General features: G+C 50.3%; 1 protein-coding gene across 1 annotated transcript in view; it reads right to left on the bottom strand.

The window, feature by feature from the left end:
* Positions 1-7,231: 7,231 nt before the first annotated feature.
* Positions 7,232-15,386, bottom strand: part of APCDD1L (APC down-regulated 1 like) — a 49,856-nt gene continuing 41,701 nt past the window's right edge. The window contains exons 3-4 of the mRNA XM_086330943.1: positions 13,272-13,824; positions 7,232-9,702 (exon numbers count right to left, since the gene is read on the bottom strand). Of these exons, the coding sequence (XP_086187069.1) occupies positions 8,938-9,702; positions 13,272-13,824 (1,318 nt within the window). The 3' untranslated portion in view covers positions 7,232-8,937. The remainder of the gene's footprint in view (positions 9,703-13,271; positions 13,825-15,386) is intronic.

The raw sequence follows: 15,386 nt of genomic DNA on the forward strand, positions 1-15,386 counted from the left end.
CATTTCTTTTGAGATTCCACATATAAGGGCTGTCATATTTCTCCTCTGAGTGACTTCACCTCAGTATGACAATCTCTAGGTGAGGCCTTTTTAAACAAGAGAAGGTGCTGTGCTGAAAAAGTAACCACACCAATTTGCCATTAACTTTCATCACTGCTTAGAAGACAAATCTGCTCCCTAAGAACCTGCCGGGTCCTAAATGGGATGCACTGCATCAGACACGGAATGCCCTCAGAAATCGTACCCAGAGTCTTGACTTCCTTTTTTTTTTTTTTTTTCAAGTTGAACTTATGTTTTCTTAGCAATATTTGACCACTAAGGTCACTTCAAAGACCTGTGGCGGATTCACTCTGATATTTGGCAAAACTAATACAATTCTGTAAAGTTTAAAAATAAAATTGTAGTTGGGAAAAAAAAAAAAAAGAAGCAAAGAAATAGCAAAACTTCGGAGAAACACAAAATGAGTGTTATGGACTTCTGGAAAAATGTACCTTTATGCTTCTTCAAAAATGTTAGGAAAATGTGTATGGGGGCAGGACTCTTTAAAATCAAGCCAAGGCCCACTGTCATATTTTAAGCCTCTCTTTGCAGTCACATCACCAGTTCTAAACGTGACTCCAAACTCCGTTAGGAATGATAAAGTCATCAAAGGATAGCCATCCAGTCCCCGTGTCCCTGTCATGTGTGTGATAAGTTGTTTCAGTCATGTCTGACTCTTTGCAACCCTGTGGACTGTAGCCCACCAGGCTCCTCTGTCCACAGGATTCTCTAGGCAAAAACACTGGAGTCGGTTGCCACGCCCTTCTCCAGGGGATCTTCCTGACCCAGGGATCAAACTGCATCTCTTACGTCTCCTGCATTGGCAGGTGGGTTCTTTACCACTAGTGCCACCTGGGAAGCCTGTGGCCCCATCATACCCTCAGTATTTCTCCTAAGTCTCAGACATTGAGGACAAGCGAGGTTTACAGACATTGGCTGAGACTGCCGACTCTAAGGCACCTTCCCAAGCCCACCACCGCTGTCCCCAGTTCTCTGTCCCTTTATTGGATTAAAAGCAATTTGAAGGGACATTCTAGGTTCTGTCATTGGATTTGGCCTTGTGGTATTTTTAATTTTGTTTTTTAACCCGAGCATTTCATTTAATAGTATTAACAGCCAAATAGTTCTAACAGGCTCATAATGAAAACCAGCAGACCCTCATCACTCCTGGCTTCCATTGCCTAGAGGCAGCTGTTTTTAGCACTAATTTCTTCTGGTAATTAACCTCTATATTTCTGAATAGTGTGCATGTGCTGCTTTTTTCTTGATTTTTCATGTCTAGATACTATTTCTTGATTTCCTTCTAAGGAAGATAAGGGTTTAGCTCCAATAACCTTTCTCCCCACCCCTGTCTACAGCACAGTCTCCTCTCCTGTCCCTCTCTGCGTGTCATGCCATCATACTGGCTATGCAAGTACCGTTATGCATGGTTGTTGTTCAGTTGCTAAGTTGTGACCCCATGGACTGCAGCACACCAGGCTTCCCTGTCCTTCACTATCTCCCAGAGTGTGCTCAAACTCATGTTCATTGGGTTAACGATGCCATCTAACCATCTTATCCTCTGTTGCCCCCTTCTCCTCTTGCCCTCAATCTTTCCCAGCATCAGGGTCTTTTTTAATGAGTCAGCTCTTTGCATCAGGTGGCCAAAGTATTGGAGCTTCAGCTTCAGCATCAGTCCTTCCAGGGAATATTCAGGGTTGATTTCCTTTAGGATTGACTAGTTTGATCTCCTTGCTGTCCAAGGGATTCTCAAGAGTCTCCTCCAGTAACACAATTTGAAAGCATCGATTCTTTGGTGCTCAGCCTTCTTTATGGTTCAGCTCTCACATCTGTACATGACTACTGGTGAAACTATGGCTTTGATTAGATGGACCTTTATTGGCAAAGTGATGTCTCTGCTTTTTAATATGCTGTCTAGGTTTGTCATAGCTTCCCTTCCAAGGAAAATATCCTTCACAGCTCTGCCTTGTATGTTTTATGAGTGTATGTATCCAGGACCTTTCCCCCCTCCCCCAGAATAACTGCATCTTAGTGTTTTGTTTGCTTAGTCTATGTATCTCTAATGAATTCAGCCTCCAACTCTGACAGAAGTATAAGTCTCTTTAGTACTTTCGCATATTGGGTAGCCTGTGATTTTTATGTGTGTGTGTTTTCTTAGAAAGCTCCCTCCTAGGACCTCTGCATCCCTTGCTATTCTCTGGACTGATATCTTTAGGCCTGCTGCCCAGCTCTCATCCCAGGAGGGCCCTTTCTTCCCTTTCATCTTGGGAGCTTCCTTTGTTCTTTTCTGGGTGGGTTTCTTGTTTTCTGGGTCTCTTGCTTTCTCCTTCTTGTTTTACTACCTGCTGAAGAACGTGGCAGCATGTATCCTTTAGCAGATTTCTAATGGAGAAGTAAGGGTGAGATCATTTTTCTGAGAATTTCACATTTCTGGAAGTGCTCTATTCTGCCCTCCTACTTGGTTGATAGTTGTAGTGGGTATAGTAATCAAGGTTGGGAATCATTTAGAGGATTTTGAAGCATCGTTCACTGATTGCCAGTTTCCAGTGTTGCCCATAAGAAGTCAGAGGCCGTTTTAATGTGTGATCCTTTTTCTATTTCTGCAGAAATTCTTCAATCTCCAATGTTCTTTTGATTTTTTCTTTCTGTTAATGTATTTATCATTTTCAAGACTTCTTTCTTTTCCAGTTATTCTTATTTGTTTATGGCCAGCTGCTGTTGCTAGATGTATATGCTTTCTTTTCATTGAGGATATTATAGTTCTTTTGCTGTTGTTCTAGAAGCTTCTGTTTTGTTCTATAAGAGAGACTAAAAAATGGTGGTGGTCTTTAAAAAGTTAACGTGCTTTTCACTGAGGAAAGTATCGTCTTTGTTGTGGGTCTATCCCCTGCATTATCTACTACCTACTACTTGCTTTGGGCTAGGTTTGTGTCTCTGCCACTTTGGAGGTTTTCTCAAATGCCTGGTGATTCTTGACATCCTTAGGTATTTATTTTTTGTTGTTTAGTTGCTAAGTCACGTCTGACTCTTTTGTGACCCCGTGGACTGTAGCCCACCAGACTCCTCTGTCCATGGGATTTCCCAGGCAAGAATACCAAAGTGAGTTGTCGTTTCCTTCTTCAGGGGATCTTCCCTACCAAGGGATCAAACCCGTGTCTCCTGAATTGGCAGGTGGATTCTTTACCACTGAGCCACCAGGGAAGCAGGTATTTTTAGTGAAGCACTAAAAAGCTGATGGGAAGGTGCATGGGGGAAGGTGGGATTTGTTGAACAGTGGGTTTCAATGAAAGCTAACTCATTAAGGACCTAACAGATACCTTGTTGAGCAATTTCTAGCTGTCAGTACCTGTAGTTGGTTTAGCTGGGGCTCATTTCTCTAAAGAGGAATCTTACAGTCTCCTGCCTGGCAGCAGAAGTCTGGCCATCATCCCTTAAAAAGGAAGAGAATGTACAGCTTCACTGTTTCATGTTTCACTTCATTTTTAGCTTATACCTTGTCCTTGCCCTAAATAGTTTCCACATCCAAAGATACTCTGATTAAACTGCTGGTGGTTAGAGGGGTTAGGGACAGGATCTGGGGGGCAAAACTCCTTTTATAGACTTGCAAATGGTCCTCCGGTTTTCAGCCCTACTGCTGTCCTGCTTCTGAGTTGCCTTGGCCCACCAATTCCTTAGCCTTCAGGGCACAGTGGACGCATCTCTGAGCTCCACCTCTCAGCCAACCCGCCAGCTCTATTCTTTGACTTTCTCGTAGCCTACTACAGAAAGGGGCCCATCCGTGTTCCAGATCCCAGAATTTTCCTCTTGTTGGCTGTTGTCTCTTTTCCTTTTTTATCTGTGTGATTTTGTGGTGTTTTATTCTTTTCCTGACATTTACTGGGATTTCAGAAGAAAGTAGAGGGAAAAGCATGTGTTCTACCTGGCCACTTTAGCCAGAAGCTTGGCAGACCTTCATGGTGGATGCTAAGTCAATATTTATAGGTCTTATTAAGCAGACATGGCTGATTTTAACACAAGCAATAAACCACCTAAGTTTTTTGTTAATTTATTTTCTCCTAAGGTATTAAAAAAATACCAGATGTAGGAGGAAGAGTAGTACATTATTAATGAATAGCCTTTAGGAAATAAATGTGACATCACTGAGAAAAGACCCAACCTCACCAAGTTTCCTAGTTTAAAGCCATTCCTCTTAGACTATGTTGTTGATTCCTCTTGAATCACTTGCCAGTTATGGTCTTTCCTGTTGCAGATGGGTGGCTCCAGGAATTATTATCAGGTTTCAGCTCATTTTGCTCGTGGGGGAACCGGAGCAGCAAGAACATGGAGTCTAAGGTGCATGTGTGAGGCTGAGGGTGTCCTCAGGCTCCATGACCTCTGTTAAGTATGAAAAACCTGAGGTGGGTTCTCAGGGGATCCTGTGTTGGGTGCTGTGACCCCCTCTCCTGGAACAGCAGTTGTACCTAATGTCCTTCCTAGAGAGAGTCTGGCTAGTACAAAATAGGTATCTTCAAGTTCACAGAGTTCTGCTTTGTCCATCTTATTAAAAAAAACAAAATTCCAAGCTGGTATTTAAGGAATGTGGTTATCATCTTGATGCTTGAATGCAGAGCACTTCCAGGCAGTTCTCAGAGCATTTCTTCATTTAACCAGTGTTTATTGAGCCCCTACTCTGTGCCAGGCTCTGTTTCACACCCAGGGGGACAGTGGGGAACCAGACAGACAAGGGTCGGCTGTCAAGGAACTCATCCTCTAGAGGAGAGAGTAGTAGTGTCAGTCAATCAGCTGTGTCCAACTCTTTGCGACCCCGTGGACTGTAGCCCACCAGGTTCCTCTGTCCATGGAATTCTCCAGGCAAGAAGACTGGAGTGGGTTGCCATTTCCCCTCTCCAGGGGCTCTTCCCAACCCAGGGATTGAACCTGGGTCTCCTGCATTGCAGGCGGATTCCTTACCATCTGAGCCACCAGGGAAGCCCCTAGAGGAGAGAGGCTGACAAGAAAGAAGGAAACCAACAAATAGGGTATTTGAGATCCTGAAAATTGCTGTGGTGGGATAAAAAGGATGCCCTGGTGGGCAGTGACACAGTGGGGTGAAGTGAGCAGAATGCTCCAGGCAGAGGGGGGATCAGAGGCAAAGAACCTGAGAGGGACCACATTCAGGACAGCAAGGGGGTGGCTGGCTGGGGCTGATGGAGGATGGAGGTGGCCAAAGGGGTCTCAGGGGAATCCGGAGGTCACAGGAGGGCCGGCCTCGAATATGAAAAGTTGAGTCCTAGGGAATATTGGCAGGTAATTGACTCCTGGGCTCACGTCCGTGTGATGGTGGTTATGTATGACAAGGCAAAGGCTGTCTGTCACTTAAGGCCTTAAGGAACAGACTGGGGGTCTCACACTGCTGCCCAGGTGACCCTCTCTGAGCAGAGCAGCCCCTCCCCAGCCGGCTCCACTAATGGCTGGGAGGGGGTCCAGGCCGGGCTGGCACTGATGTTAGTCCCTCCCTGCGGCCGGAGGCTCTGCCCCTCCCCGCTCCCGGCTGCGTCACGGGCCCCAGGGACCAGAGCCACTGCGTCACCTTGAGCTGCGTGGCTCAGGCCAGCTGCACCGCTGGGAGACTGAGCACATTCGTTTAGAGAAAGCAAAGAAATAACTTCTGTTGATAATCAGCATCTGTTAGTTAATAGGCCTCTGAGAGCTGTAGACAATTTAAACTTTTTATTAAAAAAGAAAAAAGCTCATTTACCCTCCTGGGAGCCTGTGCTATGAAATTATAAACTGCACAGGTTTTTTTTTTAAAACGTGACTGAACATACAATGGAGAACATTAATTTTGTTTTGTTTTGAATGAGAACTGTTGGCTTTACTTTCCCCTCTTCTGATTAAAGCTATCTTGAGTTCTCTGTGGAAGGTCCAGACATAATGATAAGGTGGGTCCCCAGCCCTGGAAGAGTCCCCTCAGTCCTCTGGGTAGAAACCCACCCCTCACTGGAGCCCAGAGTCTGGGAAGCTTGGCTTCTTGCCCTGGAGAAAAGAGCCTGGAACTTTCTGTCAGCAATGAGTGGGCTTTCCCAGGTGATGCTAATGGTAAAGAACCCATCTGCCAACGCAGGAGATGTGGATTCGATCCCTGGGTCAGGAAGATCCCCTGGAGGAGAGCATAGCAACCCACTCCAGTATTCTTGCCTGGAGAATCCCATGGACAGAGGAGCCTGATGGGCTATGGTCCCTAGGGTCGCAAAGTGTCAGACACGACTGAAGCAACTTAGCACACACACATCGAATGTTCCAGAACCAGGAAGCCCAGGATGGGAGGGTGCTTCCATCTCGTCCCTGGGGCCAGGAACCTTCTCTCTTCCTCAGCATAGGCTTCCTAATTAGGGGAGGCTCAGTCATGTCCTCCAAAGCAGCCCTGAACTGCTTTCTTCAAACACAGTCATGACTCCCACCCCTGCCAGGAACCGGTGCCCCAGTAGGACGCCACGAGTCAGAAGCTCTGCACTCAGGCTCTTGGGGCTCAGCTGTGGGGGCCTGGGGCTGATCCCTCTCTCCTCCAAGCCTGGGTTCTCTCTGCTAGTTGCAGAGTCCCACTCTACACTGTGGGGTGCCCCCCTCATGGGATGCCTCACCAGGCACGTGGCAGTGCCTTCTTTGCTGGTGAAGGTTAACTGCGATCACTAGCCTTGGTTCACCCAACCATATGCATCCCGGTGCTACTGAGCACCAGGTATGGCTGTACCAGTTGGAAAAGATCCCGGTGACTGATTCAGTCCTTCCCTCGAGGCAGAGAATAAACATGGATAAATCTGACAGTGATCAGCAAGCATTATAAGGAACATAAAGCAGAGTGATGGGGTGGATAGAGAGGAGAGCAGGAAATGGAGGCTGCCTTGGGGGTGGGGGGTGGAATATTCATGTGGCTTCCCCAAGGAGGTGGCACGCAGTCTGAGATGTGAATGAAAGGAGTCGCATCTCTGTGATCTGGGGGAGGAGGCACCGGGTGGCAACAATGACACGTGCAAAGGTCCTGGGGCACGAAACAGCTTGGCGTGGTCAGGAGACAGAAGCACACCCAGGGCAGCCAGGGTAGCCAGTGGTATGTCCAGACCTGGGATTTTATTCTGTGTGTGCTGGAAGCCCCTGGAGAGCTTTAATTAGCACAGGGCAGTGGTGTGAACTGAAGGAGCAACACAGAGAGAGCTAGGGTTCACCTCCACTGGTTTTATTCTCTTTCACATGTTCTCCACAAGATACTTCACTTCCTTTCTTTAGAACCATAATCCCCTTGGTTGACTTTAATAACCAGCAGGAACATTTTTCAGGCTGTTTAATTTTATTAAAAGATTCAAATTTGATGATAAATGGCAGTATGGCTGCCTCAAGCCTCGGATACAAGACTTGCTCAGCCATGGACATGTTCCCGCCACCCACCCTCATCCCCACCAGGAACACAGACACACGCAACCCCCACCGTGATGCAGTCTGAGACTGTAAATAATCTAATTATTTCTTGTACTTTGGTAAATATGCCAGGAACACTCATAGCTCTCTGAGACCTATAGAGAATATTAACTTGGTGGTTTTTTTTTTTTTTTTTTATAAAGAAGAATGGGTAGATAAGTTAGCAATTTCAGCAGACTGATTGAACCCCACACTGTTGAACAGAGGACAAGGGCCTCCCTCTGAAAGCATCATTAGCCTCACAGACAATTGTTCAAGATCTGCGATAAGAGCCATAGATAGATAGGATTCTAGGATTCAGGCAGAGGAAGGAGGGTGTGACTCATCAGCACAGCGTCCCGGAAACCCTTGAGCCCACCAGGAGGCCAGTTAATTTCGCGGTGTACAGACGAGGCCCTGGGAACACAGGCAGGGTCCCTGGAGAGGCACAGCCTGTCCCCACCATGATGACAGCTCCCTCTGAACTGAGAGCATGGGCACAGCAGCACTGCAGCAGGCAGGCTGGGCACGGTGTGGCTCTCCAGCTCATCCTCCAGACACTGCTGGGCAGCCCAGTGACCCTCGGATGGTCCCAGAGATGCACCGGAGGTTTCTCTCCCTCCTTGTCAGCCAAGCACAGGGAATCTTGAAAACAGAGGATGCCAGTGCAGGCCTAATTACAGAGCACGTTAGTGTTACCGCTGTCATTAGTATTAATTACTTTCCAAAGGCTGGAAACACTGCTTTCCTCCAAAGACCTGGCCCCGGCCGCTACCTCCACGCACTGGCGTACGGGGTGGGCAAGGGAGGCCGAGCTTCTAGGCTCAGATGGGGCCGCCTTGATTTGCTCCCTGGCCCAGGAGGGCTCAATTTCTCTGCACATGCTGTTGACAGCTTGAGGCCTGACTCGCAGAAGCACAGGCGGGCGCAGACAAACGCCAGCAGTCACAACTCAAGAAAGCCGAGTTGCCCCCAAAGAGAGACGAGCCCCTGCCGGCGAGCTGAGTTGTGCTGAAAGCCCGAAGCAGCATCTTTAATTCATGGCTTGGTTTTGAGTTGGTATTGCTAAATGCAAATTAATAATCTTTAAACAGCAACCCACAGACTCAGGAGAACTGTGGCAGCATGCACGCGGAGAACCATGTTCCCAGTTCACTGAATCCTGGGGCTCCAGGAGAGAACTGAGGCACCATCGGGCAGGGAGATGGGCGTAGTCCACTCCTCGGACTACCCAGGAAAATCAGAGTGAGCATGTAGAAACTCGGAGCAGGTGACTTTGCTGCCAGGCCTGAGTTTGTGGTCGTGACTTAAGTTGCTGGCCGTGGTGCAGACCCTGCAGGTGCTGAGCTGACGCAGCCAGGCTGTATCACTGTCCAGGACAGCCATGGGTGTAGGAGTCTATGGCCAGGAGGGAGTCCACGGGCCAGACGAGTGTCCTGAGGCACCAGCTGGAAGTATATACCTATTTCACAACCACTGGAAGAAGGCCGGCCTGAGGACCAGGAGTAGGACAGGGAGAGGGGCCACGTGGGGACATGGTGTCCCACCGCGGACAGGCGTCTGCAGCCGAGCCCCGTGCTGCGGGGAGAAGCCCCAGGTCACGCTGTCACAGAGCACCAGGGGTGCTTGATAGGAGGTGGGCCGCTTCTCCGGAGTGTCGGGACTCGAGCCGTCGGTGGGCCTTTGTCCAATGAAGAGCAGGCTTTGCCCAAGGGGGTCCCGCTCCATCCTGAACAGCTCATACTCCACGTGGGGCAGCCTGATGCCCAGTGGCAGGCACCCATTGGTGGCAGTGATGTCACGCTCAGCTCCCAGGGCCCAAGCCCCCGGGCCCCCGCAGCTGCTCGGTTCAGAGAAGTTGAGCATGGCCGTGGTGACCCGGTCCATGGGGGTGACGCGGGCCCTTGTGACCTGGAACACCAGCTCAGTGCCACCTCGAACCTTGACAGATGGTGTGCCCTTGGTATAGTGGCCGGCCGCATAGACAGTGAAGGTGGGCTGCCGGCAGGTGGGGTCTGAGAAGTGGTGGTAATATCCTTCCCAGGATCGGTTGTGACCGTGGAAGGTGAAGAGCCTGGTGAGGAAGAGCACGGCGGGGCGTACCTCGCACCCGGGGCTGACCCAGTGGCCGCCCAGGCGCAGAGGCAGGGCCGCCTGAGGGGGCAGCACGGGTGGGTGGTGCTCGTCAGAGCGGGCGATGAGGCTGCAGGCTGGACAGGGGTGGGCATGGTGCTGGCAGAGACAAAGGGGAAGGGGGTGACATCAGAGGTGGGGTGCCAGGGTGTGCCTGGAGTGGGCTGGCTTGTAATCCCACCCACCGCCCCCGCACCCATCACTTCCTTCATTCCTGCCTCCAGCCCCATGGTCACTTCACTCTTCTTGAACCTCTGTCAGCTCCTCCATCCTCTAGGCCTTTGCACCTGCTGCTGCTTCCACCTGGACCCCACCTTCCCCTCCGCCCCAACACGTGGCCTGACTGCCCTCTTCCCAACCTCTAAGTCTCAGCTCAGAGACCAGCCTCAGAGAGACCTCTTCTGACCTCGCCTTGGATGGTGGCCCTCAGAGATGCACCATCCCCTCTTTCCTCTTCTCTCCGCCCCTACCCCTTCATTGGACAGTAAGCTCCAGAGAGCCAGACCGTCTCTCCCTGGCTGTTATACCCCCAGCCGCGCAAGGTTCCTGTTCACAGCAGGTGTATTGGGTGAAGGAAGGAAGGAGAGATGGAACTTGTATCCTGGGATTTGAAAGGAGGTGTCCTTTCCCATACCTGGCCTGCTTGGTCCTAAAATCTGACCATTAACATTTATTATCCTTCTTGCCTGTAGTTACTCCCTTCACTCCCAACTCATTCTTTGTTAGGTGCTTCTTAAGGGCCAAGAGCTGTGCTGAGCGCATTCCACGCGCTGTTACTTTAGAGCCGCTAAAATTCTCATGCCCCCAGACCTGCTTGCTAAGGGTCTGTGCTGAGGTGTGGCTGAAAAGTTGGCAAAGTGATGAGACACAAAGATGTTCATTCCTGTGTTGTTTAGAACTGGAAACCCAGTCCCCACTGCACTGTCACGTGAGGGCACGGTCCTCAGTTGTCTGAGGCTGTGGGTTTGTTTTCCTCGCGCTTTGGCCTTATTTACAGTTGCCTCTGCCTTATAAATTCTCATGAGTTGGGTTTACAGTAAAACACGTCAACAGGAAGCAGATGCTGAACCAAATTGCGTGGGAGGAGTCAGTCTGCTTTTGGAGTGAAAAAGCTCAGTCCAGGCCAAGAAGAAACAAGATACTGACTTCTTTTTTTTTTTAAAGGGAGCTGCTGCCCAGAATTTAGTTGAGAGCATCATTCTGAAAGGTAAATGTCCTGGAACAGCCTCTTGTCAAAGCAAGCATCTCTAGCTTTAGCTGCTCCAGAAGGGGACTCAGGGCCAAGGGCATACAACAGGGCCAGGAAGGGAAATGCTTCTTGAGGGTCCAGCTGGGAAAACAGATCCAATTTTTTTTTCTTGCCAAAAAAAACCAAAAAACAAAAAAACATATTTCCACAGATTGCTGCTGGGTGAGTCTCCTGCCAAACAAGGGGCATTTGGGAGTTCTGATTTAGAAAGGAAATATTGGATGAGTGAGAACTTTTTTTTTTCTTATTTATTTCTATGATGAACCTACACTTGCCCGGAATTCTACTTCTATCATACAGAAAATGATATTCTTTTTGTTTTGGGGGATTTTGACCCAGAGGACCTGAAGGCACTTGGCACTGCTAAATAAATGGCTACAGAAGTGTTTATAACAAAGAAGCAAGAAAGCTGGGTAGTTAGCTGGAGTGCTGGTAATTGGAGTGCTGGCTGATAAGAGTCTCCTCTAATTTAGGCATTTTAACCCACATTCCAATTGTTGTTACACTAATGTGTATGGACAGGACATAATGTATTATATCAAAATAATCTCTGGGCTGCCTTTCTCCCTCAAAGGATATCTTCTGCATACAGGCTATCTGGGGATGCTGGCTGATGATCTGGGGCAACCAGTCTTCTGCAATGGCAGAGACAAATGGAGAACAAGCACGACTGGAAGCTGAGAGAGGGGGAGAGAGAGCATTTCCTTCTCCGGTGCTCTGGAAGAGGCTGGAAGGAAATACCCATCTCCCTCAAAAAGCCTTCCCGGGCATCACTGTGCACAGGTCCGGAGTTGCATGTGTTAATACACAAGACTCTGGCCAGCAGAATTCACACTTGTGTGCAAGCCAAACGCCTTCTGATTTAAGCTTGTTACATAAAGTTATACCAACAACACAGAACAGTTTCTAATTAACCCCTAGAGGTGACACCAGGCTTAGATGATTTTGGTCGATTAGGACTCTATATCCAGGCAATGAATTTGGGGATCAAATTGGCTTTAAATTAACTTCTAAAAATGTTCATATTTACCATCTGGTTTGGGTTGTGGGCAAGGCTTGGGACCCAGAGAGCTTAAGGTAATGACTAATTCGTTACTTGGGAGTCTATCTGCAGTGTATCCATCTTTGAAATTATCTTCCTTTTTCTTTTTCTATGGGGAGGGGGGCAGTTGGTGAGAAGACGTTTAATTTAATGTCTGCACATCTGGCCTGCCGGCCCAGGCTCCCATGCACGTGTGTCCTGCTTCACAATCATGCTGCAGATTGCATGGGTACCCTGGGTGGTCAGGCAACAGAAGGGCAAGAGTGTGTGGCCCCAGGGACGGTGTCATCCTCCACACCTTGGGGTCCTTCCTCTCTGTGTCTGGAGCAGACTGCCCTCCTAATGAGGTGATGGGTGCCAGTAACCACCCCACCACCAGCACTTGCTCTGCTCTGAGAAGGATGGACATCAGAGCGGCCTGGAACATTGGCTGGCAAACAGAGAATTGTTTCGAGGTCATGAAAAGAACTCGGGCTAATTTTCTGATTGCGAGAACTTATTATTGTGCTTCCTCCCAGATCCTGAGTTGGGAGGAGGGAAGAGGGAGAAGGAGAGAGAGCAGAGGGTGCCCCTGCCTCCCGCCACCCCCACCCCCAATACACAGTGGATGCTTCGCCTCATTTGATTTAATTCCTTAAGTGTCTAGTATACAGCAGGCACTCAATACACGCTGAATGTGTGAGGGTTGCCTGTGGGTTCAAAGAACACCTGATAAGGATACCTGAACAATTTTCACTTTTGAAAAATATCCCTTGGGTATCTCTTACAGACATTCTTAACCCAGCATCCTAACCTTGACTTCATTTTTACTAACCTCAACGTAAACTCAAAAGAATTAAAAATTCTTCCAATTGTGAGAGCGGGCAGCAAAGCCCTGTAGCCCTGTGGCTTCAGTGCCCCCCAACCCCCCAGTTCATATAGCAACGTTTATGGGCCCAGCAAGTGTGCCAGCCCCTGGGCTCTGGGTGGGGACACAGAGGAGCAGAGGGCTTCCCCCTTGCAGAGGATCCAGTGCTGCTGGGGCAAGGCAGTCAACTGCAAATTCAGTGCAGCCCTGAGTGTGTGCAGAGTGGGGATGGGAGGGGACAACTGAGCAGAGACCTGAGAGACAGGGACCTGCACCGTCCCAGCAGGGGCAGGAAAGAACCCTCTAGAGTCCAGGAGGGCCACACTCAAGAAGGCAACCCAGGAGTTCCTGCTGGAAAAAGCCAGTCCTCTCCAGACCTGAGGAAAGGCCTCAAGCAGAGGGAAGAGCATGTGCAAAGGTCCTGAGGCCGGCAGACCAGTGTGGGGTTGGAGTCGCGGGGAAAGAGGGCTCCAGGCAGGGAGAGGCCCCACAGGCTCTCAGAACTCACCCTCCCTGGACCCCAGACTCACCAGGGCGCTCTGCAGCGGACGCTGGTAGCCGGTGGGCCGGTAGTGCCGCCTCTCGGCCCGCTCGGTGTGGATGTCCCCCAGGTAGAGCTCCTCCACCAGGCGAGGCGCGGCCCGGGGCTCGGGCTGCAAGCGGCGCTGCACGCGCACCAGGCTGAGCTCGTGCATGGTGAAGCCCAGGGCGGCCGCGCAGTCACGCTCAGCCCCGGCGCCCAGCAGCTCGTACAGGGCCCCGGACAGCCAGGCCCGCGCCGGGGGCAGGCGGTGCGCGCAGTCCCGGCCCGCCTTACTGTGGTCCAGGCGCCTGGCCACGTCAAGCAGGGCGCGGCGGCTGTGGAAGACGACGCCCACCTTGTGCAGATGGTAGTCGGCCTCCGTGGCGCCGCGGGTGACCCAGGAGGCCCGGCGCAGGCGCACCCTGCCCTTGATGAGCAGCGAGTGGGTGGGCTCGCTGCACGAGGGGTCCCGGTAGAAGAACTGGTAGGCGCGGAACAGGCGGTTGGGGTAGAAAGTATAGGAGCGGATGAGGAACTCGGGTCCCGGGCGCACCTCGCAGCTGCGGGGCAGAGGGAGAAGAGTGCTGGGCAGTGAGCTGGGCTCGTGCATGGTGAAGCCCAGGGCAGCTCCGGGCTCCACCTCCCTCAGCCTTCCTCTCAGGCCTGCAGGCTCAGTTCCCCCAGCTGCCCTCAGCCCCACCCTGCATGCTGGGGGCCTTCCCCTTTTGCCTTATGGTCTCAACAGAAGCTTTCCTTCCATTCGGTCCTAAGCACCTTTTTCAGCCGACATCTCCCCCTTTCTGGCCTGGGTCCCCCAGGGATTCCCATTGGTCCAGGAAACACACAGGCTTTGCAGCCAGAGGCCCCTGGTTCAAATTCCATTTCAGTCCCTCATGAGGAGTGTGACCCGGGATGATGCCCAGCTTCTTCCTCTGGACTCAGGCATCAGATCCACAGGCCGGGCTCCCAGGAAGCAACCAGCGCAGTGACGGCACCTGGGAGGGGTTTAAGAAATGTGGGCTCCTTTGCTTTGTGTGGGGAACCCTGTGCTCTGAGCTCCAGGAGGCAGGGTCCTGCCTATTCTTTCCCCGGTGGATTCCTGGCACCTGCTCCAGGACCAGGCACACACTGGATCCCCCAACCCTGGTCCTCATTGAGTGACTTATGAATGATGAGCACTTACATTGTCTCCCCATTTGCCAAGCTGACCACCACTGCCCCCCCACCCCAAACCAGGTTTCATCCAAGTCTGTGACAGACTTGTTGGTCTAAACCGGGGGGGTCAGCACACTTTTCATGGAGAGGGTCAGACTATAACTATTTTGTCTTTGTGGCCAGGTGGTCTTTGTTGCAGTTACTCAAGATTGTGGTCTTGGAGCCAAAGTGGCCAGAGACAGTACTGTATGTAATGGGTGTGGTTGTGTGCCAGTAAAGCTTTATTTACAAAGCCAGCCCTGGTCCTCAGGCCTTATTCTGCCGGTGATGAAAACAGGACTCCTGGACCCTGTCACATCCTGGGCTGGGGCCAGGGAGCATCTGGGACTTTCCCGTGGGGGCTCAGCTGGGGTGGACGGTGGACGAGTCCCCCCACAAATAGGCAGTACCTGGACTGTTATTTTCTCAGTATCTTTCGTACTGGGGCTGCTGGAGCAGGAGAAAAGTTCTCACCAGCCTTTTCTTTCTATCCTATGTCTTTAATACCAACCTCCCCTTTCTCCCAAAGCAAACAGAATCGGGGCCTCAGGCAGGCAGTGAGAGACTCGGGTGAGAACCTAATGATGTTGTTTCGTTTTCAGACTTTCTTTTTAGGGTTACCTCCTATTTATGGCAAGTGGCTCAGCTCTCCATATCCATAGTGATACGACATTTCCTTTGAAACATAATCACAGTACTGTAAATGTGTACAGTGTACCAATTATCCCCCAATAAAGCTGTAAAAATACATGAATATATTTACACCAACAAAAGCAAGTTGGTTTAAAGAAGAATCGTAAGGAAATCATAAAGATTCTTCTTAAGAAGAATCGTAAGAAGAACTACCACCTGTAAGAATCAGTACAGGTGGTAGTTAAACACAGAGAGAAGTGACTCACACTCCAGCGTGGGGAGATTTGCCCAAGGG

Source organism: Bos grunniens, chromosome 13, assembly GCF_055505025.1.
Source record: "Bos grunniens cultivar Pamir isolate PY7600 chromosome 13, Bosgru_T2T1.0, whole genome shotgun sequence".
NCBI classification, from domain to species: Eukaryota; Metazoa; Chordata; class Mammalia; order Artiodactyla; family Bovidae; genus Bos; species Bos grunniens.